The following is a 24,075-nucleotide window of genomic DNA, read 5'->3' as shown; positions in this document are numbered from 1 at the left end:
GTCCCACTTCTGTGTTTCTATGACTCCAGGGCCTCTTTATCACATACTCTGTAATTACTTATGTGCTGGTTAGTCTCTCATTATATTTTGGTAAATTCCTTGATGATAGGGATCATGTGTTATTTGCAGCAAATAGGTGTGGTTCCTGGCAAACATCATCCACTATTTCAATAAACACTGAATGAATACTTTTTATGTACAAGTAACCAAAGGCCTTGCACCATAAGCTTTACTAATTTTATTCCAAATGCAAGTAACAAACATACTGAAAAAAAAGAAAAATTTAACAACCAAATATCTACAGCAGGTATTACAACAACAAAAATATTAATTCTGATTGAATTATACATAATTTAGGGTGACAAAAATACAGCCTCTCTACATGAAGAGAATAGCTCATTCTAAGCACTTAAGCTGTGCCTAACTAAGCGATCTACAGTTATTTAATCCAACCTACCCAACTCCATGCAGGATAAATTTTGTCTCCATTATTAACCCTATTTTATAAGATTTGGAAACTGAGCACCAGGAAGATTAGGTAACCCCTATATCACACAGGTAGTGAGCTGTGATGTCAGGGTTCCAACAACTTAGGACTTCCTGACTCCAGAGCCTCTACTCTTAACCACGCTACACTGACTTCCTAGCAATTGCAGATGCCTCAAAGATGCTTAATGTGGTACCCTGACCCATGACGACTAAGGTTATGTCTTCCCCCAAAGTATGGGAAACAGTAAGAGTCCATTTCCTCATCAGACCGAACTATGAAAGGTTTTACCCACTAATTGTGTCTTCGAAGTATATGTACTCATTGAAACTGCACAAGGTTTTCTTCCACATACTTAACAATAAACCACATTTTCCCTCTGAATGGAGTAGTATTTATCTATCTAAGCTTTGGCTTTCTTTTAATATTAACACACAAAAAGTTTTCCTATTATGGCCTGAAAACCTAGATGCTTAAGAACTAAGCCATCATTTCCAGTAAAGCCAGAAAACAAACAAAAAAGGCCGCATTTATAGTCCTGAGGTAAGGAGATCCAAACAAGACAGTCCTTGAGCACTCAGGAGTCCCAAGTATGCAGAATTGCTAGAGTGTCAATCACTTAGGGAAACACAAGTACCTTAATACTGACAAATTGGCTTCGGAGTTCCCTTTAAATAGCCTCTAAATCATTTGAGACCATTTACCAATTTAACGCTCTAAGGGGCCGCCTTGTGGACTTCCAACTAGCAATCTGAAAGATGTCCAGAACATGAGGAAGAAATCAAACTTCATGGAAAATGGAGGCGGTGGGCGTCTAACTTTAGACTAGCAAAACTGGGACTCTGTGGCCATCCCATAGAGATTCCCCGACCTTAAATTGCCTCTAAATATTAACAGTCCGCCACGGCTTTTTCTTTTTTTCCTCCCAATTAGGACACGTGGACTTTGCCTTATTTTATTAATAAACAAATACCTTCTTAGTACCATGATTCAATGATGGACATTGTGGTTCCTTGCATTTAAAAATCTCCTAAGGGAGAAAAAAATATGCAATAAAGGGCAATAGCTAGCACGTATATTCAGTTCCAAATCTTCCAAGCCGAAGATTGCAAGTATTACTTAAAAGCACTTATTACCGTGGGTGGGCTGGGTGGTGATGGCCAAAGTGCGGATATAGTTAATGGAACTAGCGGGACCGCGAGCGGTTGGAGTCACACTACACTCCTAAGACTTCAGTCAGACCACCCGCAAGCCAAAGCTCGCGAAATGGCGGCCGCATGTCAATCTGCCAGAAAGCACTACCCACTCCCTCGGCCACGTCACGTCACCAGGGAAACGGCGCTCCTGCGTAGGGGCGCGGCCCTGGGTGAAAGTTCAGAGCTTGCTGAGATCCTCCCCTCTCGCCTCGGTGGAGGCCCAAGGCGAGGCCAGAGCGGGAGAGACTCCCACGACCCCTAATCAGGGGAGCGTGGGCCCACGCCTGGAGTGAACAAAGCGCGCCTCTTCCCCACCTCCGCCTCTCCTAGCGGGCGGGTAGGGAAGCGCCCCAGGGCCAGCACAAGCTGAGGGGCGGGGCGAGCCGAGCGCCCGAACCGCCCCCGAGCGAGATTTCGGTTCCGCGGCGGAGGCGCCCGCTAGAGTTGACGTTAGCCATGGAAACGCGGAGAAGGCTCAGGCGCGATCGCGGTGAGCTGGTTACCTGGCCACTAGCGCTTCTCTGCCTCTGCGTTCGGGTCGCAGGCAGCCTCCGGGCGGGATCGCCCAACCCGGGTTTACCTGCAAAAATGCAGTTCCCGGGATTCCTTCGCATCGCCTCTTCCCTCGGGTGACTCGAGGTACGTTCCTTCCCTGACACCCACCTGGGGACGTCTTGGTCACCTAAATTTCAAAGCCTATGCAGAGCCACGTTGTTCTGGCAGTTTTAATTGCCACAGATTTCTCGTTCTTCGTTATAAAACCTTCAAGTTTATTGTACTTTAGACGGAAGGTTAACTCTGGCTAGAGGAATCAATCCAATGTGACTTTAACTTTCAAAAGACTGATTTAGCTTGTTGAATTACATCATTTTGTTTCTAAGAGACGCTTGCGAAATGGAAAACGGTTCGTTGAGTCTTGATTTAGTGATGTCCTTGTTACCCCAATAAAGTACACAAATTGCATCCCTTAGATAGTACTGTACTCTTTCCTTACCTCCAGCTAAACCGCGTTTGCCCCAACTTGGTCAACTTCTGGCCCCCTGAACATGAATAACTTTCCCCCCCCCCCATCTGCTGCCTCTCTTCACAACTGTCAAGGACCAATGTTAACTGTTAAGTTAAATGTTAAGTGCTGCTTCCTATAAAGAAAATATTTTTTAAATATTCCAGGATCTGTAATTAAATTAAAAATCACACAGTACCAGTTTATCATAATTTTTGCTTTAATTAATTTCTAGTATCTGTGCTATAATCCTCTTTTATCCTTAAAATGTTAGAAAATACCATACTAGAAATAACCTTTTCAGGAATCTGATATTCTCGCTACTTGTCAGATTGCCCTCATAATCTTTTTTCCTTGTGTACCTTTGTTTATGACATTCCTACTTGATTGGTGTATCTTTTTAATTCTCCTTGGTTTAGCTAAATTTTTAAAATTGTAATTGAAGCTCAGGCCAATATTTCTCAAAGTAGTTTAAAAAGAACACTATATACATGAACTGTTACTAGATATTGTGGAAAGATGGGCTCCCTGTTCAAGTAAGTTTGGAAAATTCAGATGATACATTTTAAGCAGGTTTACAGTAGTGTTTTTTTTTTTAACTTCAAAGATGTCTCAAAGTCTTCAGTTTGCTGATAACCACTGTGACTCTTCAAGATGACAGTCTAGTGTGTTATTTCTCAAACTTCTTTGACCATGGACCCCCTTTTAAGAAACATTATAGAAGGCAAATAATTCTGTATCCTTCAGCCTTTCTTTTAATATCACATTAAAATAATTCAAATCACCATCTAAGTGTCCTCCCACATGCTTCTAAGGTATCTTGAGGGAATTCAAGTATGAACATTCTCTTCATACTTCTCGATGTGCTTTCACTTTTTTATCGATTACACTTGCCTCATTTTGACTCTTGTACTTGCTATTTTATCTCTGCTTTTCTCTCCTAGTATGAACTAGCTTCTCCTTCCTGATAGTGAAGGAGATACTCCTCCCTGTATTATGGAGCAAATTAAAATTGGATTTCTGACTTGTTAAAATTCTCTAACCATCTCCTTTTCTGTTACAGAAACCCAGCCATGTTTCTCCCTCAGGCCCATCCTGTTCCTATTTTGCTTTGGGACATACTGCTCTAGGCAAAAGTCTTCTCTGAGCCAGTAATACTATCAATAAGTGCTGTTATTTATTCCATATTTAAAATAACTTAAAATATTTTCTAAACATTTAAAAATTAGGAATAAAGAGTTTATGAGTTTACTGTTTTGAGTGGGGCAGGATATGCAGGAAGAGGTTTTCAAAAACAGTAAATACTCCCAACTTCCCTTTTAAACAGCAGCGTTTAATGTTTTCTTTTAATTTTAATCATCTTATTTAAGCTCTACCATTAATGTATTATATTCTTCTCTATGCCAAGGTATTTTACTAAATATTATGGAGAATTGGAAGTGTCTCAAGATTTGGCCCCTGCCCACAAATAACTTATTGGTAGAGAAAAGACATACATATGAAAAAAAATAACACGTGAAGAGGTGAACAATATAAGAAATGCCCTATGTTGATTAATGTTACAAGATGAGTAGTTTGAACAAGCAATGTTTGATATGCAGAGAGAAGAGAGTGTTCTGGGAATTTTCAGAAAGAATTAGACTCAATCTTGAAACATGACCAAGAATACCAATTAGGAAAGGGAAGAAAGGACACCCTAGGCAAAGGAGAGGGCGTGAGCAGAAGCACCCATAAGGAAAAGGGCAAGATGTGTTTGTAGGGCATGGGGCTGAGAATTCTAGAGATTATTTGGTAATTTGAAGAGGTATCAAAACGTTCTATGTAAAATACACAGTACTTGCAGGGCTCTCATGTTAAGTAAAACCTATGACTTGTTCTGTGTAGAACTAAGACCAATGGCCGGAAGATAAAAAATGGTGTTTACCCTAACAGTGTAACAAGATATGCTCTAAGGTAGTATTTCTTAATGGTGACCCCCAAACCTTTCGTGATGCCTGGAAGCTCTCTCTAGGACTGATATTGGTTGGGTAGAACTGACCTGTAGGAAGACTGTTTTAAACTGAAGAAAGAACAGGAAGGAAGGGAGGGAGGGAGGAAGGGAGGGAAAAAAAGAAAAGAAAGACTTAAGATGGCTTTAAATTTATGCGTGTTTGGTAAAATACGTATAATGTTTACTGTCTTAACCATTTTTAAGCATATAGTTCAGTGGTATTAAATACATTCACATTGTTGTGCAGTCATCACCATCATTCATCCCTGTGACTCTTTTCATCTTATGAAACATTATGCCCATTAAACAGTAACTCCCATTCTCTTTCCTCAGCCCATGGCAACCACCATTCAACCTTCTATGATTTTGACAACTCTAAGTACCTTGTCTTAGTGAAATTATGCGTATTTGTCTTATTGTGACTAAGTTATTTTGCTTAGCATAAGTTCCTTAAGGTTCATCCATGTTATAGCATATTGCAGGATTTCCTTCTTTTTTAAGGTTGAAAAAATATCCATTGTATGTATATACCGCATTTTGCTTATCCATACATCCTTTGGTGGACATTTGGGTTGCTTCCATGTTTTTGTTATTGTGAATAATGTTGCTGTGAACATGAATTACAAATATCTTTGATACCCTGCTTTCAGTTCTTTGGTGTATATAGCCAGAAATAAAAAAAACCTAGATCATACAGTAATCTGATTTTTAATTTTTTGAGGAACCACCATACTGTTTTCCACAACAGTTATACCATTTGATATTTCCACCAACAGTACACAAGGGTTCCAGTTTTCCACATCCTCACCAATACTTGTTGTTTTCTGTTTTTCTGATAGTAGCCATCCACATAGGTGTGAAGTGGTATTTTGTTACAGTTTTGATTTGCATTTCTCTAATGATTAGTGGTGGTGAGCATCTTTTCATGTGTTTATTGCCATTTGTATATCTTCTTTGGAGAAATGTCTATTCGAGTCCTTTGCCAATTTTTGAATTGTTTTGTTTGTTTTGTTGTTAAGTCTTGGGAGTTCTCTGTATATTATGGATAGCAATCCCTTATCAGATAGATATACGATATGCAGATATTTTCTCCCATTCTGTGAGTTGCCTTTTCACTCTGTTGATAGTGTCTTTGATGCACACAATTTTTAAGTTTTCATGAAGTCTAATTTGTTTTCCTTTTGTAACCTGTACCTTTGGTGTCATATCCAAGAAGTCACTGCCAAATCCAGTATCGGAAGCTTTTGTCCTATGTTTTCTTCTAAGAGCTTTATTGTTTTAGGTCTTACCTTAGACATTTTGAGTTAATTTTTGTGTTTGATGTTAAGGGTCTAATTTCATTCTTTTGCATATGGATACTCAGTTTTCCTGGCACCATTTATTGCAAAGACCATCCTTTCCCCATTGAATGGTCTTGGTACCCTTGTCAAATATTTTACCATACATGTGAGGATTTATTTCTGGGTTCTCTGTTTCATTGGCCTTTGTGTCTTGCTTTATGAAGATAGCTTTAAACTTAGTTTTTCTTTTCCAGCCCAATATATGATCCCTGAGTAATACTTTGTTAGCTATCTTGTGTCAGGCAAATGCGTTTTCAGAATAAACTACTGAGTATATCCCAGGAAAAGGAAAAGTTGAAGAGAAGAGAATCTATGTTATCTGATATTTAGATTTTTTTTTAAAGATTTTATTTATTTATTTGACAGAGAGACACAGCAAGAGGGAACACAAGCAGGGGGAGTGGGAGAGGGAAAAAGCAGGCTTCCCGCAGAGCAGGGAGCCCGATGTGGGACTCGATCCCAGGACCCTGGGATCATGACCCGAGCCAAAGGCAGACGCTTAACGACTGAGCCACCTAGGTGCCCCTTGATACTTAAATTTTTAAAAAATATTTTGTTTTTTTAAAGTAATCTCTACACCCAAAGTGGGGCTCGAGCTCATGACTCTGAGATCAAGAGTCACATGCTCTACTGACTGAGCCAGGCTGGCCCCCCAATACTTAGATTTTGTGGCCCTTAAATGGAAATAATCTAGACTACAGCACATACAGGTCCTATTATTGTTTCATGTTTTCCTGGTTTGGGTAGATTTTGGAAACTGATAACAGGGAAAGTAAAAATTGAATCAGAAAGTGGTTTGCTTATGGTAACATAGCTAATAATAAGCATTTAGGCAGACACCTGGAGTCTTTTGATTTCCAGTTTATTGTTCTTTCTACTATATATTGAGCTGCCAGTGGCTTTTTATTGAAATGTTACTATTTTAGCAGGATTTGACTTTTAAATTCTCAGAAAATCCTAAGTTTACTGTAATTGCTAAATGATGTGACTAAGTTTTCTATTCTTTTTATTTTTTTATTTTTTAGAGATTTATTTTTTAAATAATTTTTATTGTTATGTTAATCACCATACATTACATCATTAGTTTTTGATGTAGTGTTCCATGATTCATTGTTTGTGCATAACACCCAGTGCTCCATGCAGAATGTGCCCTCTTTAATACCCATCACCAAGCTAACCCATCCCCCCACCCCCCTAAGTTTTCTATTTCTTTTTCCACTTCTATTTTCATTCCAAGTCAAGGGAATTAAAGAAAATGTCCTCATTTTATAGAGCAGGGTTTGGCCAGCTATGGCCCACAGGCTGAATCTGGCCCACAGGTACAGGTAAAAATACCATAAAGCTTTACTGGAACACAATTACTCCTACTATTCATTTATTTATGTATTATCTGTGGCTGCTTTTCTGCTGTGACAGCAGAATTGAATCATTGTAGCTGAGATCATATGGTCCACAAAGTCTAAAATATTTACTCTTCAGCCCCTATAGAAAAATTTTGCTGACCCTTATAATAGAGGAAAAGTTTAAAAACAAACATCAAAAACTCTTAGGAAACAATTAGTTAAACCACTGGCAGATTTGAGTTGAGAGCACTGGCTTTTTGAACTTTTCTTTGACTTTAAAATCTAAAAATGTTAGTTAATTTAAGATCTAATCCTAAATATTAAGTTCTAGATAAATTAATAATTAATATGATTCTTTTTCAAGTAAAAAACAACTTCACAACTATTTGTTTAGTGCCATGTGTGCATCAGGCAATGGGGAGGAGGTAGAGACGTGAAGTTCTAAACCCTGCCCTTGAAGGAATTAAGGAGAGAAAAATAGAAATGTGCCCCCCCCGCCATCTTTTAAGTATGATATTGTCAAGTAATGACTTTTTTCTTTTTCTTAGAGACTGCTGTGTTACAGAAGAGGATGTGACTTTCAGAATAATCCTGAATGAGAAGGATGAGTCCAGATGTGCCTCTGCTGAATGATTACAAACAGGACTTCTTTCTGAAGCGCTTTCCGCAGACTGTTCTTGGAGGCCCTCGTTTCAAATTAGGCTATTGCGCCCCTCCTTACATATATGTTAATCAAGTTATCCTTTTTCTGATGCCATGGGTTTGGGGTGGACTAGGAACACTCTTGTATCAGTTGGGCATTTTGGAAGACTATTACACAGCAGCACTTTCAGGAGGACTAATGCTTTTCGCTGCATTTATCATCCAGTTCACAAGTTTATATGCCAGAAACAAATCAGTGACAGTAGAAAGAATGCTAACCACAGATATCTTAACAGAGGAAGATGAACATGACTTTACAAGTTGTGCTGGTACTGAGACTATCAAATTTCTAATTCCTGGCAAGAAATATATAGCCAATACAGTTCTTCATTCTTTTCTTGCTGGGTTAATGTGTGGTCTTGGAACCTGGTATCTGCTCCCGAAGAGAATATCCCTGCTGTATGGCAGTACAGGAGGCACTGTTCCACTGTTCGCCTTTGGATGGTTGACATTATGTATTGGAGAATATTCATTAATTGTAAACACAGCCGCAGAGACTGCGACTTTCCAACCCCAGGATACTTACGAAATCACTCCTCTTATGAGACCTCTTTATATTTTTTCCTTTGTTTCTGTAGATCTTGCACACAGGTAATAAGCTATCTGATACTTTATAACTTGCTTTATTTTTAAGCATTCATAGTATGAGTTCTCCTTAGTATTAAAAAAATGAATCTATGAATTGAAAGTCAGCAAGACCAAAGCATTGGTGATGGGTTGTTCTGATGATTAATCTCTTAGGATCTCTATTAAACATTTATACTAAAGCAGTAATTAAACCTTATTGGAGAGTAAAAAGAAAACCCTTTATAAGGTAAGATAAATAAGCAAAACTTCAATTCTGTGTTTCACTTTCAAAAACAAGCTATGAATCCAAAGCTAGCCTGGCTGAGACCTATGAAAAGAGATGGAACTTTCCTATGAGGGTCTAATGAAGAATTTGAAATTTATACACATAAATATTATGTACAGATTGAGTGAATTTAAGATGAATAACATTTCTAATTTTGTAGTAACTATATAGAAGGAATATTAATTTTTTTGATTTGCTATAGTAGAAAACTAGAAAATAGAGTTTTTAAACAAAATTGTTTACCAAACTGTTTACAAAATTGTTGGATAACCCCCTTTGCTTACCTTTTCTAAATCTGACTTTTATTTCTCTGTTTCTGTAGATTACAGCTTTCTCTTTCACACCTGGTTCGTGTCCAGGTAGAAATGTATAGGCATGTAATGAACTGAATATTCATGTCCCCCCTCAAATTCATATGTTAAAGCCCATACCCCAGTGTGCGGGTGTTTGGAGATGGGATCTTTGGGAGGTAATTAGGAAAATGAGGGTGGGACCCTGATCTGATGGGATTAGTGCTCTTTCAAGAAGAGAGCTTGATCTCTCCCTTTCTCCACAATATGAGGATACAGTGAGAAGGGTGCTATCTGCAAACCAGGAAGAGAGTTCTCAGCAGAACCTGACCATGCCGGCACACTGATCTTGGACTTCCAGCCTCCAGAATAATTTCTGTTGTATCAGCCACCCAGTCTGGTATTTTATTATGGCAGCCCAAGCTGATTAAGATAGATTTTGATACCAAGAGGTGGGTTGCTCCTATAAGATACCTAAAAATGTGGAAGTGGCTTTGAAATTGGGTAATGGATAAAGGCTGGAAGAGTTTTGAGGTGCATGCTAGAAATACGGACTTAAAGGCATTTCTGGTGAGGTCTTAGAAATGAGAACCTGTTATTGAAAACTGGAGGAAAGGTGATTCTTGTTATCAAGTGGCACAAAACTTGGCTGAACCACTTTCTAATGGTTTGTGGAAAGTAGAACTTGAGAGTGATGTAATTGGATATAGAGCTGAGGAGATTTCTAAGCAAGTGGTTCAAAGAACAGCTTGATTCCTCCTGACTGCTTATACGAAAGGAGAGATGAATTGAAGAAGGAATTGATAAGCAAATATGAACCAGAACTTGAAGGTTTCGAACATTTTTGACCTATCCATATTGAAAAAAAATGAGAAGGCATGTTCTGAAGTGAGCACCAAGAGTGTGACTGGACTACCACTAAATAGTTTATGGGGTTGTATGATGAAAAATACTGCCAATTTCAACGAAAAGGGTCAGAGACAAGATGAAATGAACCAAGGCTGTTAGACTTTAGATTTGACAGGAAAAATGACCCCAAAAGTGATTCAGAGATTGTCAGGACTACTTCCTTGGTTTCAACAAATTAAAATCTGGAAGACTTGGGGCTGGTACTGCCCTACAGAGCCTTGGGGGTGGGACCCCCACCTAGAGCTGTTTGGGTGATTATTATTATCCTGGAGGCCTGGAGGGCAGAGTATGAAACCAAAGAGGATTCTTTCCCAGCCTTGGGATCTAATGGAATTTGCCTTGCTACATTTTGGACTTCTTTGTAGCATGTCACCCCTTCCTTCTTTCCTGTTTCTCCCTTCTGGAATAAGAATGTCCATTCTGGGGCTGCCCGACCATTTTATTTTGGAAGCACATGAATTATCTGATTTCACAGGTTCACAGCTGGAGAGGGATTTTGCCTCAGGATTCGGTGTACCTCGAGTGTCACCTATATCTGATTTAGATGGTAGTTAGATAAACTGGACTTTAAAGTTGATGCTGGAATTTGTTAAGACTGTTGGGATGGGATGCATGTATTTTGCATGTAAGAAGAACATGAATTTGGGAGACTGGGGTAGAATGTTAAGGAATAAATGTATGTGCCCCCTCAAAATCATATGTTGAAGCCCTAATCCCCAGTGTGATGGTATTTGGAGATGGGGGTCTTTGAGAGGTAGGTGGGTCATCAGAGTGATCCTATTCTAATGGGATTGGTGCCCTTATAAGAAGAGAGACCAGAGAGTTTGATCTCTCTCTTTCTCCACCATGTGAGGATGCAGTGAGAAGTTGGCTGTCTGCAAGCCTTGAAGAGTGTTCTCACCAGACCCAACCATGGTGGCACTTTGATCTTCCTACCTCTAGAACCATGAGAAATAAATTTCTATTGTTTAAGCCACCTGGTCTTTGTTATTTTATTATGGCAGCCTAAAATAAGACATTTAAAAATACTTGGCCAGTTTTTGTACTGAAACTGACCTATTTTTTTTTTTTTTAAGATTTTATTTATTTATTTGACAGAGACACAGCAAGAGAGGGAACACAATCGGGGGAGTGGGAGAGGGAGAAGCAGGCTGCCCGCTGAGCAGGGAGTCCCGATGTGGGGCTCGATCCCAGGACCCTGGGATCATGACCCAAACCAAAGGCAGACACTTAACATTTGAGCCACCCAGGCGCCCCTGGGTGCCCATATTCTTAAGGGGCCATTTGCTATTCCTTAAATCTTAATCTTTTCTAGTTGTGCTACATTTATGGACCAGAGGACACTATAATATCCTTGTTGTTCTTCACCTAATCAAATCTGTAAGGGGAGAATTAGTTTATAGGAAATTCATTTATAATGGATTTGTTAGTACCGCTACCATTTACTAGTTGTAAAATATACTACAGTTAAATACTTGATTTTGAAAAGTTAGTAAATTTGATTTTCAATTATATATATATACACACATTCATCCCCTTCTAAAAGATTTAAGTTTGTAAGATTATTTTCAGAATTTAGATTCTTGAGTTACTGTCTCACTGTGCTATTTTTGAAATCAGAAATTATATACCTGCTGTAATACACCTTTGCATTTAAAATGATGCCCTAGGTTCTTTAATTTTAAAAACATCTGTTAATTTATAATTTGGTTACCTTGACTTTCTGCATTATTCATTTCTAAATGAAAGAACATTAATGTTTTTTTACTGATTCTACTTGAATTTAATATACAGTTTTAATGTTTACAGTTTGATCATTACAAAGAGGTTTTTTTTTTTTCAACTAAAAGGAGAAGACAAAAGCAAGCCCAAATCTATTTTTATAGAAAAAGATGACATGTTTGTGCAGAACAATTACCTCCCACTTGACTTATGATGTACTATATGTTGGCCAGTTGAATTTAAATTAAAAAAAATTTGGTCAACAAAATAAGAATCAAGATGATCTTTATATAGTAGGTATGATACTGCAAATAATATGTGAAATGTATGCACTGTTTAAGTTTGGACAGTTGTCAAATATATCAAATTGTGTCTTAATTTTATTTCAGAGAATGTAAAAGTTGAAGAGACAAGCCTCACAGTATAATAATTTCTCTTTCCCCATTCTTTATTTTACCCAGTACACTTGTGTGTTAAGAATTTTAAATGACTTTTCTGTGCATTTTTATTAAAGACAGGTGTTAAACCTATAAGTGCTTATTAGTTCATAGACTCTCAGGAATTGTTTCAATGAATGGTGCATATTTATGTCATCTTAGCCACAATAAACATCTTTTTTTCTGGGCATGTGGATCTTAGTGAGTATACAGAATTTGGAGTGTTTTTATGGTTGTTAGACTCAAACAAAGTTTTTTTCTTGAGAGCTTAGATATTTTGCCCTAGAAAATTCATGTTACGTTATCAGAAATAGAATTCAAATGTATTTTCCATATAAAAGACTTAACCACAATAATCATATTATTTGAGTCTGAGTCATACAAGAAAGTGATCAAAATGTTTGGTTGCTTAAATTACATAGGCTTGTATTTGTGTGTGATATTCTTGTATATATGTAGATTTTCTATGTCTTTACTTAAGAACAAAAAGATTTGGGGAGGTTTAATCGAATTTGGGTAAAATATTTCTTGAGTATACATTATTTTTACACAAATTATACTATCCTTGAATATATTAGAAAGAGAAATGTTAACAGTCTTTAACAAAAATAACTAAGATCTGCATGTTTTCCTTGACCTTCCTGCAGTTTACTGTGTGTGGTTTGATTTTCCTTTTTGATACTTGAGTATTTTCTTCCCAGAATGAAATGTATTTTAAAACTACTTTACAAAAAATATTGTCCTCTAACTTAGCATCACCATGTTAACCTTGTATTCATTAATTCTCTGCTTATAAAAATTTGAAGGACATACATTATGAGACAGCGCATTAGCTGACATGGTCCTGATATCTATACGAGCAGACACATTATGTCATTATTATATCCATAGTTGCTCTACATTTGCTTCTGGGCTGTTAACATACACTTAAGTGGATAATTATTACAGGAGGTGCCTTCTCCTTGACTTTGATTCCTAACAGCTCAGGTATTCAAGTATAATTATGTTACAAGTTTTGAGATTTAGTTTTCTCTTTTGCAAGTTATCTTTGGAACATTGTAAGTATTAGGACATTACTGGTTTCCAAAGTGTGTGGTCAGCTTTATTCCAAAAAAATTAGTAATATATTGATAGTGCTTATTCTTCTATGCTTTATGTTTTTATTAAATTATTTAAAACCATCTAATATTATATTTAACTGGTAAGTGCTATACCAAGAACCAATTTTTCCACTTTATAAAAGCCATCTCTAATTTACGAGATTGTATTTTACAGGTTTGTACTCTCAAATCCATACCATTATTTATATAAAATAAAAACAATATTATAAATGGCTAGTTAAGTTCCCAGGCTAACCCACAGAGACACATTCATAACCTAATGTTGCTTATTTCTGGTATGAATTATACTGACTTCAAATTCTGGGACCTGGGGTTAAGACAGTATGGGCAAGGGGAGGATATAGTAGGGGAACAAGAAGAGGTCTCTGCTAGCTACTAATAGTAAGAACACCAAGAAGGCTGTGGCTTTCCCAGAGTCACTTATAATTTTAAATTAGAAAATTTTAAACTTTCAAGAATCATTGGTAGAATTTCAGCCAATGTAGTTTAGACAATTAGGGTGAAATATTTTTACTCTGAGCTCAGTTCAGTTTTACAAATCCCTAAATTCAATTTTATTCAGTAAATTGCTTTTAAGTACTTCTTCCTTCTTTCCACATTTGAATCCACATATTCTCTAAGTGCTAATCTCATTTGAGTAGGGATAGTTGCTGATAAGGGGGAAGGACAATGGTCACGATTTATAAATGTTGATCTTTTGCAGTTTGGGCCTAGGATCTTTTTGTAAATGTTCCTTTGTTTCAGGGAGTGGGTTGCATGTGTTGTTTTCTTTTTCCTGGGAAGATACTCTTCTGAATATTATTTGGAATGATTAAAATATTTCCTTTTTCTTACAGGTTTATGGTAAATATACCAGCTCTAGAACAAGTGAATCAGATTTTACACATCTTGTTTATATTTCTACCCTTTCTGTGGGCACTCGGGACTCTGCCCCCACCTGATGCACTTTTCTTATGGGCAATGGAGCAAGTTTTAGAGTTTGGCCTTGGAGGCTCATCTATGTCAACGCGCCTACGGTAATTATTTTAAATATTAAAGTTCTGCATAACTTATTCTTAAAGTGCAATTTTCCTTTTTGAGCAAATCTTTCTTTTTCTCTCCAGGTTATTACTAATGTTCATCATTTCTGCTGGAACAGCTGTAACATCTTATTTCATTCCCAGCACTGTTGGTGTGGTTCTTTTCATGACGGGACTTGGGTTCTTACTGAGTCTTAACCTAAGTGACATGGGTCTTGCCTTCAAACACAGTGTGACTAGACACAGAGTTGGAACCAAATCTAAGCCTTTACCCAGTGATTCAGAAAAACATTTTACTTGGAAGGAATGCCTTTTCTACATCATCATATTAGTCTTGGCTCTCATAGAAACTAGTTTGCTGCATCATTTTGCTGGTTTCTCACAGATTTCCAAAAACAGTCCTCAGGCTATCGTTGGCTATGTTTTGATGATACTGCTTATCATACTGTGGATACTTAGAGAAATTCAAAGTGTCTGTATCTTTGGAATTATCCGAAACCCTTTCTATCCAAAGGATGTGCAAACTGTGACTTTATTCTTAGAGAAGCAAACAAGGCTTGTGAAGATTGGTGTTGTCAGACGGATTTTGCTAAATCTAGGTAAGAACATAAAATCTGCTAACTTTGTGTTTTATTTAGGAAGTATGTAAAACTATTGAATTCCCATGTTTTTGCAGTGTACAGCATACAGGCATTTACTCTTTTATGTTTTGGTTTATTTATTAGTTTTTTCAGTTAACTGCTTAAATGTGCTCATAAAAATCATTTTAGCCAAGGTAAAATATGGTAGAAGAGGTTACTTTGCCTTAATTAAATTTGTCTATTTTTTGTGTTTGTCCTAGTGTCACCCTTTGCTATGATTGCATTTCTTTCATTGGACAGTTCCTTACAGGGGCTCCACTCTGTGTCTGTTTCCATTGGATTCACGAGAGCTTTTAGAATGGTAATCCTAATAAGCACTTAATAGTATTTTTGTATTGCTAAGTTTAATTGCAGTTTTGCTTATCCTAATACTTTACTTACATTTGTCAAATTCTACCTGATAATTTGTGTACTGCAGGTGTGGCAGAATACAGAAAATGCTTTATTGGAGACAGTCATTGTATCAGTAGTACACTTGTTGATCTCTAGTACAGATGTGTGGTGGAACAGAAGCCTGGATACAGGAATCAGACTCTTACTGGTAAGCATATGCTTTATTAGCTTTCTTGAGATGTATTTCACATACCATAAAATCATCCACTTACACAGTTCAGTAGTAGACAGAATTTTACTGCCATCACCACAGTTTAATTTTAGACCATTTTCAACATCCCCCAAAGAAACCTTATGCACATCAATGTCCTTCCCTGTTTCCACTCTCCATCCCACCCACCCCTCACTCCAGCGCCAGCAACCATTAATGTATTTTTGGTTTCTCTGGTTGATTTATTTATCAGATGATGGGTTTTTAGGTTGTTTTTACTCTTTGACTATTATGAATAATGCTGCTATGAACATTTGTGTACATGTTTTTGGACATTTGTTTTTTTGGACATATGTTTTCATTTCTCTTAACTATATCTACCTAGGACTGGAATTTCAGTTCATAGTAAGTCTATGTTAACACCTCAAGGTACTGCCAGACATTTTTCCAAAGTGATTGTACCATTTTACATTCCCACCAACAATGTCTGAGGATTTCTCTACATCCATACCAATACTTGTTATTATCTAACTTTTTCATTATACTCATTCTGGTGGGTGTGAACTGCTATCTCATTGTAATTTTGATTTGCATTCCTTAAATGCTAATTATGCATCTTTTCATAAATTTATTGGCCATTTGTGTATGTTTGTTGGAGAAATATCTATTCAGATCCTTTGTCCATTTTATGTGGCTTGCCCTTTTATTGTTGAGTTTAAGAGTTCTTTATATATTCTGGATACAAGTTCCTTGACACATATATGATAAACAAAAATTTTCTCCCATTCTGTAGGCTGTCTTTCTCCTTCTTGATAATGTCCTTTGAAGCAAAAACAGTTTTTAATTTTGCTGAAGTTCAATTTATCTCTTTTTTCTTTCACTGCTTGAATTGTTGGGGTCATGTCTAATAAACACTGTCTATTCCAAAATCATAAAGATTTACTGTGTTTTCTTCTAAGAGTTTTACAGTTAAAACTGTAACTCCTACATTTGGGTCTATGATCTATTTTGAGTTTATTTTTGTATATGATATGAGGTAGGGTTCCAAATCCGTTCTTTTATATATGGATATACAGTGGTCCCAACACCATTTATTGAAAGAACTACCCTTCCCTTGATGACTTTTCTTGGCACCCTGCTCAAAAATCAAATGACAGATGTGAGAGTTTATTTCTGGACTCTCAGTTCTTTTCCATTTATCTATATGTCTGTCCTTATGCCAGTACTATCCTATCTTTATTACTATACTTTGTAGTAGGTTTTGAAATCGGGAAGTATGAGTCTTCCAACTTTGTTCTTTTTTAAGATTGTTTTGACTCTTTCAGTGCCCCTATATTACAATGTAAATATTAGTTTCGGCTTTTAAGTTTTTGCAAGAAGGCATCTGAAACTTTGATAGAGATTACCTCAAATGTGTAGATCAATTTGGGGAGTATTGCCATCTTAAAAATATTAATTCTTCCTATCCATCAGTATGACATGTCTTTATATTTTTTTAAGATCTTTATTTCAATAATGTTTTGTAGTTTTCAGTGTTACAAGTCTTACGCTTTTATTAAATTTTTCCTAAGTATATTATCCTTTTTGATATTATAAATGGAATTGTTTTCTTAATTCAGTTTTTGGCTTGTTTATTGCTAGAGTATAGAATACAATTAATTTTTTAAAATATTAATCTTGTGTCCTAAAACCTCACTTCTATTAGTTCTGGTGATTGTTAGTAGATTTTTTTTAAGACATTCTGTGTATAAGATCACATCATCTGCAAATTAGAGATAGTAGAGATATTTTTATTTCTTCCTTTTCAATCTAGATGTCTTTCCTCTCTTTTTCTTACCTACTTGCCCTGGCCTGAACCTCCAGTATAATGCTGAATAGAAGAGTGGACATCTTAAAGGAAAGCAGTCAGTCTTTCTCCATTAAGTTGATGTCAGTCTTTTACCGTTAGATATGATATCAGCTATTGTAGATGTTTTTTTCTTTTTTAATGAGGCTGTCTCTCTTTATTTTTTTATTATTATGTTATGTTAATCACCATACATTACATCATTAGTTTTTGAGGTAGTGTTCCATGATTCATTGTTTGCATATAACATCCAGTGCTCCATGCAGAACATGCCCTCCCTAATACCCGTCACCAGGCTAACCCATCCTCCCACCTCCCCCCCTTAGAACCCTCAGTTTGTTTTTCAGAGTCCATTGTCTCTCATGGTTCATCTCCCCCTCCGATTTACCCCCCCTTCATTCTTCCCCTCCTGCTATCTTCTTCTTCTTCTTTTTTTTTTAACATATATTATTTGTTTCAGAGGTACAGATCTGTGATTCAACAGTCTTGCACAATTCACAGTGCTCACCATAGCACATACCCTCCCCAATGTCTATCGCCCAGCCACCCCATCCCTCCCACCCCCCACCACTCCAGCAACCCTCAGTTTGTTTCCTGAGATTAAGAATTCCTCCTATCAGTGAGGTCATATGATACATGTCTTTCTCTGATTGATTTATTTCACTCAGCATAACACTCTCCAGTTCCATCCACATCGTTGCAAATGGCAAGATTTCATTCCTTTTGATGGCTGCATAATATTCCATTGTATATGTATACCACATCTCCTTTATCCATTCAAAGAGCCAAGATGTTCTTTTTTTTTTTTAAGAAGATTTTTTATTTATGTATTTGTCAGAGAGAGAGCGCACAAGCTGGGGGAGCAGCAGGCAGAGGGAGAAGCATGTTCCCCCCTGAGCAGGGAGCCCAATGTGGGACTCGATCCGAGGACCCTGGGATCATGACCTGAGCCAAAGGCAGAGGCTTAACCGACTGAGCCACCCAGGTGTCCCTATTATAGATGTTCTTTATCAGGTTGAGGAAGTTCCCTTATGTTTCTGGTTAGCCTTTTTATCATGAAGGGTGTTGGATTTTGTCTGATGTATTTTCTGTGTCTATTGAAATAGTCATGTGGTTTTTGTCCTTTAATCTGTTAACATGGTATAATACGTTGATTTCAGGTTGTTAAGCCAACCTTGCATTCTAGAACTAAATCCCATTTGGTCATGGTGTATAATCCTGCTTATATGTTACAAGATTTGACTGGCTGGTATTTTTGTGTGGTTGATATTTATATGTATCTGTAGCTTTCTTTTCTTGTCATGTCTTTGGTTTAGATATAAAAATAGCACTGACCTCATAAAATGAGTGAGGAATTTCATATTAATTATTCTTAAATGTTTGATCATATTTCGTATGTACCTTAAATATTTTGTGTTATGTAGTATTTTGTAATATGGAAGCCATCTGAGCCTCAGCTTTTCTCTGTGAGTAGCTTTTAAATTACAAATTCAATTTCTTTTTACAGGTCTGTTTAGTTTTTCTATTCTTGAGTTGCTTTATGTTTTTCAAGGAACTTGTTGGTTTCATCTAAGTGATCAAATTTATCAGCATACAGTTCATACTATTCTCTTATAACCCTTCTAATTTTTTTCTGTTAAGATTGGTGGTATAAAGTTATCTCTTTCATTCCTGACTTTAGTAATTTGAGTCTTCTCTGTTTTATTCTTGGTCATTGTAGCTAAAGGTTTCTCCATTTTATTGATCTCAAAAAAACTAGCTTTTGGTTTCATTGATTTTCTCTATTGTTTTTGTATTCTCTATTTTATTAATTTCTGCCCTAATCTTTATTATTTCCTTCCTTCTGCGTATTTGAGGTACAGTTTGTGCTTTGTTTTCTAGTTTCTCTGATTTCCTAAGGTGGAAGATTAGGTTATTGATTTAAGATCTTTTTTCTATATAGGCATTTAAAGCTAGCTATAAATTGCCCTCTGAGCACTGTTTTAGCTGAATCACAAGTTTTGGTATGTTGTGTTTTTGTTTCATTCATCTCAAAATGTTTTCTCATTTTTTTGTGTGATGTCTTCTTTGACCCATTGGTTATTTAGCAATGTGTTTTTTAATTTCTTTTTTGGTAAGATTTTATTTTTAAGTAATCTCTACACCTAACATGGAGCTCAAACTTACAACCCCAAGATGCTCTACCAACTGAGCCAGCCAGGCACCCCAGCAATGTGTCTTTTAATTTCAAGATTCCTTTATTATTTTTTATTCTATTGTTGATTTAATTCTGTTTTGGTTAAAGAACATACTTTACATGATATGTATGAACATACTTATATGATTTCAGTCTATTAAGATTTGTCTTATGACCTCTGTTTCTTAATCTATAAAATACTTTCTAAAATAAGGATGAATTAAGGATAGTTAACTATTTACCACTTCTGGTTCTCATGACCTAACAAGCACATAATGCAAAAGTTAGTCAGCCTTAAGATATCCTAGTACTCTGTTGGTTCTCTTTGGTATTACTTTTTTTCTAAGAGAGCCCAGACTTTTAAAAATGTAGACTCATTTATTACTTGTGAGGTTGGAGAAAACTATAACAAAGAATCTCATATAAGGGCTATTTCCTCAAAAATATTGCAGCAATAATAAAATTATACAGTTTTCCTTATATGATCTTGAAAATTCATGAAGTCTTGGGGCACCTGGGTGGCTCAGTCGTTAAGTGTCTGCCTTCAGCTCAGGTCATGGTCCCCGGGTCCTGGGATCGAGTCCCACATCGGGCTTCCTGCTCCGTGGGAAGCCTGCTTCTCCCTCTCCCACTCCCCCTGCTTGTGTTTCCTCTCTCACCGTGCCTCTCTCTGTCAAATAAATAAATCTTAAAAAAAAAAAAAAAGAAAATTCATGAAGTCTTTCAGAATAAAAAAAATCATTTTTACATCTCTACAGGTTGGTATCATGCGTGATCGTCTGATTCAGTTCATCTCTAAGCTGCAGTTTGCTGTGACCATACTTTTGGCATCATTGACTGAGAAAAAACGTCGAAAGTCAACCACCACTTTATGTATACTCAACATTGTCTTCTCTCCATTCGTGCTGGTCTTCATCATTTTCTCTACCCTGCTCTCCTCTCCCTTACTCCCCCTCTTCTCCCTTCCTTTGTTCTTGGTGGGCTTTCCCCGACCTGTTCGGATTTGGCCAGGTGCAGTGGGCACCACAGCCTGCGTGTGTGCAGACACAGTGTACTACGCCCACATGGTCCCAAGTCTGACCACCGCACTGCAGGCTGCAATGGCTGGTGGGAGTTTAGGTAAGTAAATGGGTTGTGCTTCAAAAATCCTCACTAATACATTTAAAATACAAAAAAGTGAATATGCAGAAGTCTTTTGATCCAACCATTATATAGATTCTAATACTTTGATAGATGGCAGAAGGACTATGAAATAGAAGTATCTCTCTTGCTCCTTATTTTGAGGTAAATAAAGTCATAAAAATAGTAAGGGGAAGTTTCATTAAGGTGATTTGACATTTTTTAAAGAAGATTTTCTTGAATAAAATCAGGTTATAGTTCCACCACTGAACCATGAAAACACCTTATCTCACCAAATTTCCATGAATTTATAGTGAGTTCACTACAAGTAGATGCAATGGCTTAGGTCCATAAACAGTAAAAACTAGCTTTATATAATATCAGATTGAAGGGCTTAAGGGAGTTTGTTCGTATCTTATTAGTTACTATATAGCAATGTAAGCAGTCTGACAAGAGTACAGGGCAAGATAACAAAAGCTATGGTCAGTGATCAGTAGCCTCCCAAAGTGAAGTACTATGCAAGTATCAGCAAGAAAAAAATTTTTTTATGAGGATGAACTAATTTTATAAGTTAATGCTTTCATTGGATGCTAACTACAAATTCAACTATATTGTACTTCTCGAGGTTGGTTTTAAATAATGCCCAAGCTGATGACAGTAGTGTGTTGTCTCCTACCATATGCGTTAGCCCTTGAAACTTGTTTTAGAAATACCCAGTGACATCTTGGCAAACTGATTCCAGGTAGAATAGCAATTTCAAATTAGAATTTTAATGATATGCTTACTTGGATTGAACTTTTCTAATTATCTGTTATCTAAATATGTGAGGTAATTTAGGAAAAACTTTGTCGTACAAATTTTTTAATGAATAATCATTTTTCTTTCTCATAGAAAATATTCTACACTTTTAATCTTTTCATCCAGTTCTAATTAATGTTTATTATATAATACTGTGTCACTTGTAAAAATACCTGTGAGGTTTGACTCACATCTAAAGTAATAAATACCTGAGGTAGAAATTATACTTTATTATCAAATCAATTACACTCAGCCAAGAAGTGTGTTATGAAGTATCCCTGGGGGGAAAAAAACAATGAGATAACATTTCACACACATCTGGTTGGCAGAAATGTAAAAGTCTGACATTACCAAGTATTGGCTAGGTATGAGGAACAGGAACTTTTCACACCCAGCTGGAACGGAATATAAATTCGTATAACCACCTTGAAGAGTAAACTAATAGTCTATAGTAAAGGTGTATGTATTCCATGGCCTAGGGATTCAGTTTTAGATTCCATAATTCTAATTAGATTCTAATTCTAGAGAAACTTTTGCACATGTGTTTTGGGGTCCCCCAAGCCCATATCCAGGTTTGATGATTCACTAAGAGGACTTACAGAGCTCAATATATATTTGTACTCATGGCTACGATTTATTATAGTGAAAGGATGCAGAACAAAATCAATGAAGAGAAAAATTACGTGGGGTAAAACGGTGCAAACTTCCAGATGTCCTCTCCCGATGGAATCACACAGAACATGCTTAATTCCCCAGCCACACATTGTCACAACATGTGTGATATGGTGGCTACCAGGGAAGTTTATTTGAGACTCAGTGCCTAGGGCTTTTATTGGGGCATGGTCACGTAGGCACCCTCTGCCTAGCGTGTACCAAGATACCAGTCTCCCAGAAGGAAAGCAGTTTATACAATACAGTATAAACTGTATTGTTTGTACAAACTCTTTAGACACAATGAAACTTTTATCAGGAAGGGTGGTGAGAATTCTCCCGAAATGCAAGTTCCCAGATGCCAGCCATCAACCAACTTTGCAAGCAGGACTTCTAAAGGGTAGCAGTCAGTTCTGCTATGTTAACTCTTTACTGTGCAGCATGTTGTATAAGCAGACTTGCACAAAGGTAATCCCTGCAGTATTATGTAAAACAGAAAAAAAATTGGCAATATATGGAATGTGTTTATTAATAAGAAATGAATATTCAAATTTAGCTATATTCATACAGTGAATTCTCAACTGTAGGTACGAGTGACTTGAGCTATTTGCAGCCAACATGCGCAGATCTCAGAGATGTAATGTTGAGAGAAAACTAATTTTTTAAAGTTTTTGTATAGTGTGGTAGTAGCATTTTATGTGAATTTTTTAGTACACAATACTTTGCGTGTTTATAAAAAATGTCCAAAATGCTTTAAATAAATAACTTGAAGTTGGCTTTTATACATTTTTTACATTTAGTACTTTTATACTTTTCCTACTGTATTTAGTATTTTATATAGAAGGTTCTAATTTGTTGTTTCTCTGGAAAATATATCCTTGAATTTTTATGTAGTATTACCTATAGATTTTCTCTTTTAACTGTTCCTATTCCTGTAAAGAGCTTAATTTAATGCCCCCGGTACGCAATGAACAATTGTTTGTATTCTTGACATAGAGAATAAAAGGAGCTATGAATCAGTTCCAAGTGTCTTATCAGTTTTGAAGATTCACATGGCAGAATAAAACAAGCTTGAATATTACTTAATTTTTTTTTTTTCTAATTTGTTTTAGGTCTCCTCTTACCTGGGTCTCATTACTTGGGCCGTTTTCAGGATCGTTTAATATGGATAATGATTCTAGAATGTGGTTATACTTACTGCTGTATTAACATTAAGGTCAATATACATTTGAAACCTCTCTAGTATTTTCATAGCACACGTGTACAATTTTACCTGTTACAGACACATCATACACTTACTAGCTCAACTTAAGAGTATCAATTAATTACCTGTGAAAACACCTAGGGATTTTTAAAGTGTATTTCAGTATGCACATATTGATAGGTGGACTAGTGTTGATTGTATAATAGAGCATAGTAACAAAATGTACCTGCCCCCTTTCTGTCCAGGCTTGTTCTTTATAACCTTATCTAGTTGCACATCTCAAAAGTATGACTCAGTAATATTTTTTCTCTCCTATATCACATAAGCATTTTCAACTTAATAAAAAACCTCTTCTGATCCTTACTACCCTACCTGCTACACCATGTCTTTCTCCTCTTTTTAAAGCAAGGTGCCTTAATAGAATTGCTTATAATCAAATCTCAAATTTCATTTCTCTCATTTTCTCTTCAACTTACTCTGTTTTTGACCCTGTTACCTATTACTGTACCAAAACTACTCTTGTCAGCATCTCTAATGGCTATCACATTGCTAAATCCAATGATCAGTTCTCAGACCTGGTCTTGCTTGACCTGTCTGCAGCATTTGACACAGTGCCTTCTTTTAGCTTGTTTCATGGGTTAGTCCTTGTCAGTCTCCTTTCATGGGTCCTTCTCTTTTCCTTGA

General features: G+C 36.5%; 1 protein-coding gene across 2 annotated transcripts in view; it reads left to right on the top strand.

Moving 5' to 3' along the window:
* The first annotated feature begins 1,899 nt into the window (after positions 1-1,899).
* The window catches only part of PCNX4 (pecanex 4), a 36,368-nt gene continuing 14,192 nt past the window's right edge, over positions 1,900-24,075 (top strand). For both annotated transcript variants that reach the window (XM_028093182.2, XM_028093106.2), the window contains exons 1-8: positions 1,900-2,322; positions 7,908-8,652; positions 14,230-14,409; positions 14,497-15,011; positions 15,254-15,354; positions 15,472-15,594; positions 20,378-20,738; positions 23,300-23,403. In XM_028093182.2, the coding sequence (XP_027948983.1) occupies positions 7,955-8,652; positions 14,230-14,409; positions 14,497-15,011; positions 15,254-15,354; positions 15,472-15,594; positions 20,378-20,738; positions 23,300-23,403 (2,082 nt within the window). In that variant the 5' untranslated portion in view covers positions 1,900-2,322; positions 7,908-7,954. The remainder of the gene's footprint in view (positions 2,323-7,907; positions 8,653-14,229; positions 14,410-14,496; positions 15,012-15,253; positions 15,355-15,471; positions 15,595-20,377; positions 20,739-23,299; positions 23,404-24,075) is intronic.

Source organism: Eumetopias jubatus, unplaced genomic scaffold (genome assembly GCF_037043125.1).
Source record: "Eumetopias jubatus isolate StellerSeaLion01/CBP00866 unplaced genomic scaffold, mEumJub1_p1.0 scaffold_7, whole genome shotgun sequence".
NCBI lineage: Eukaryota > Metazoa > Chordata > Mammalia > Carnivora > Otariidae > Eumetopias > Eumetopias jubatus.
This window is presented reverse-complemented; position numbering and strand designations above follow the sequence as displayed.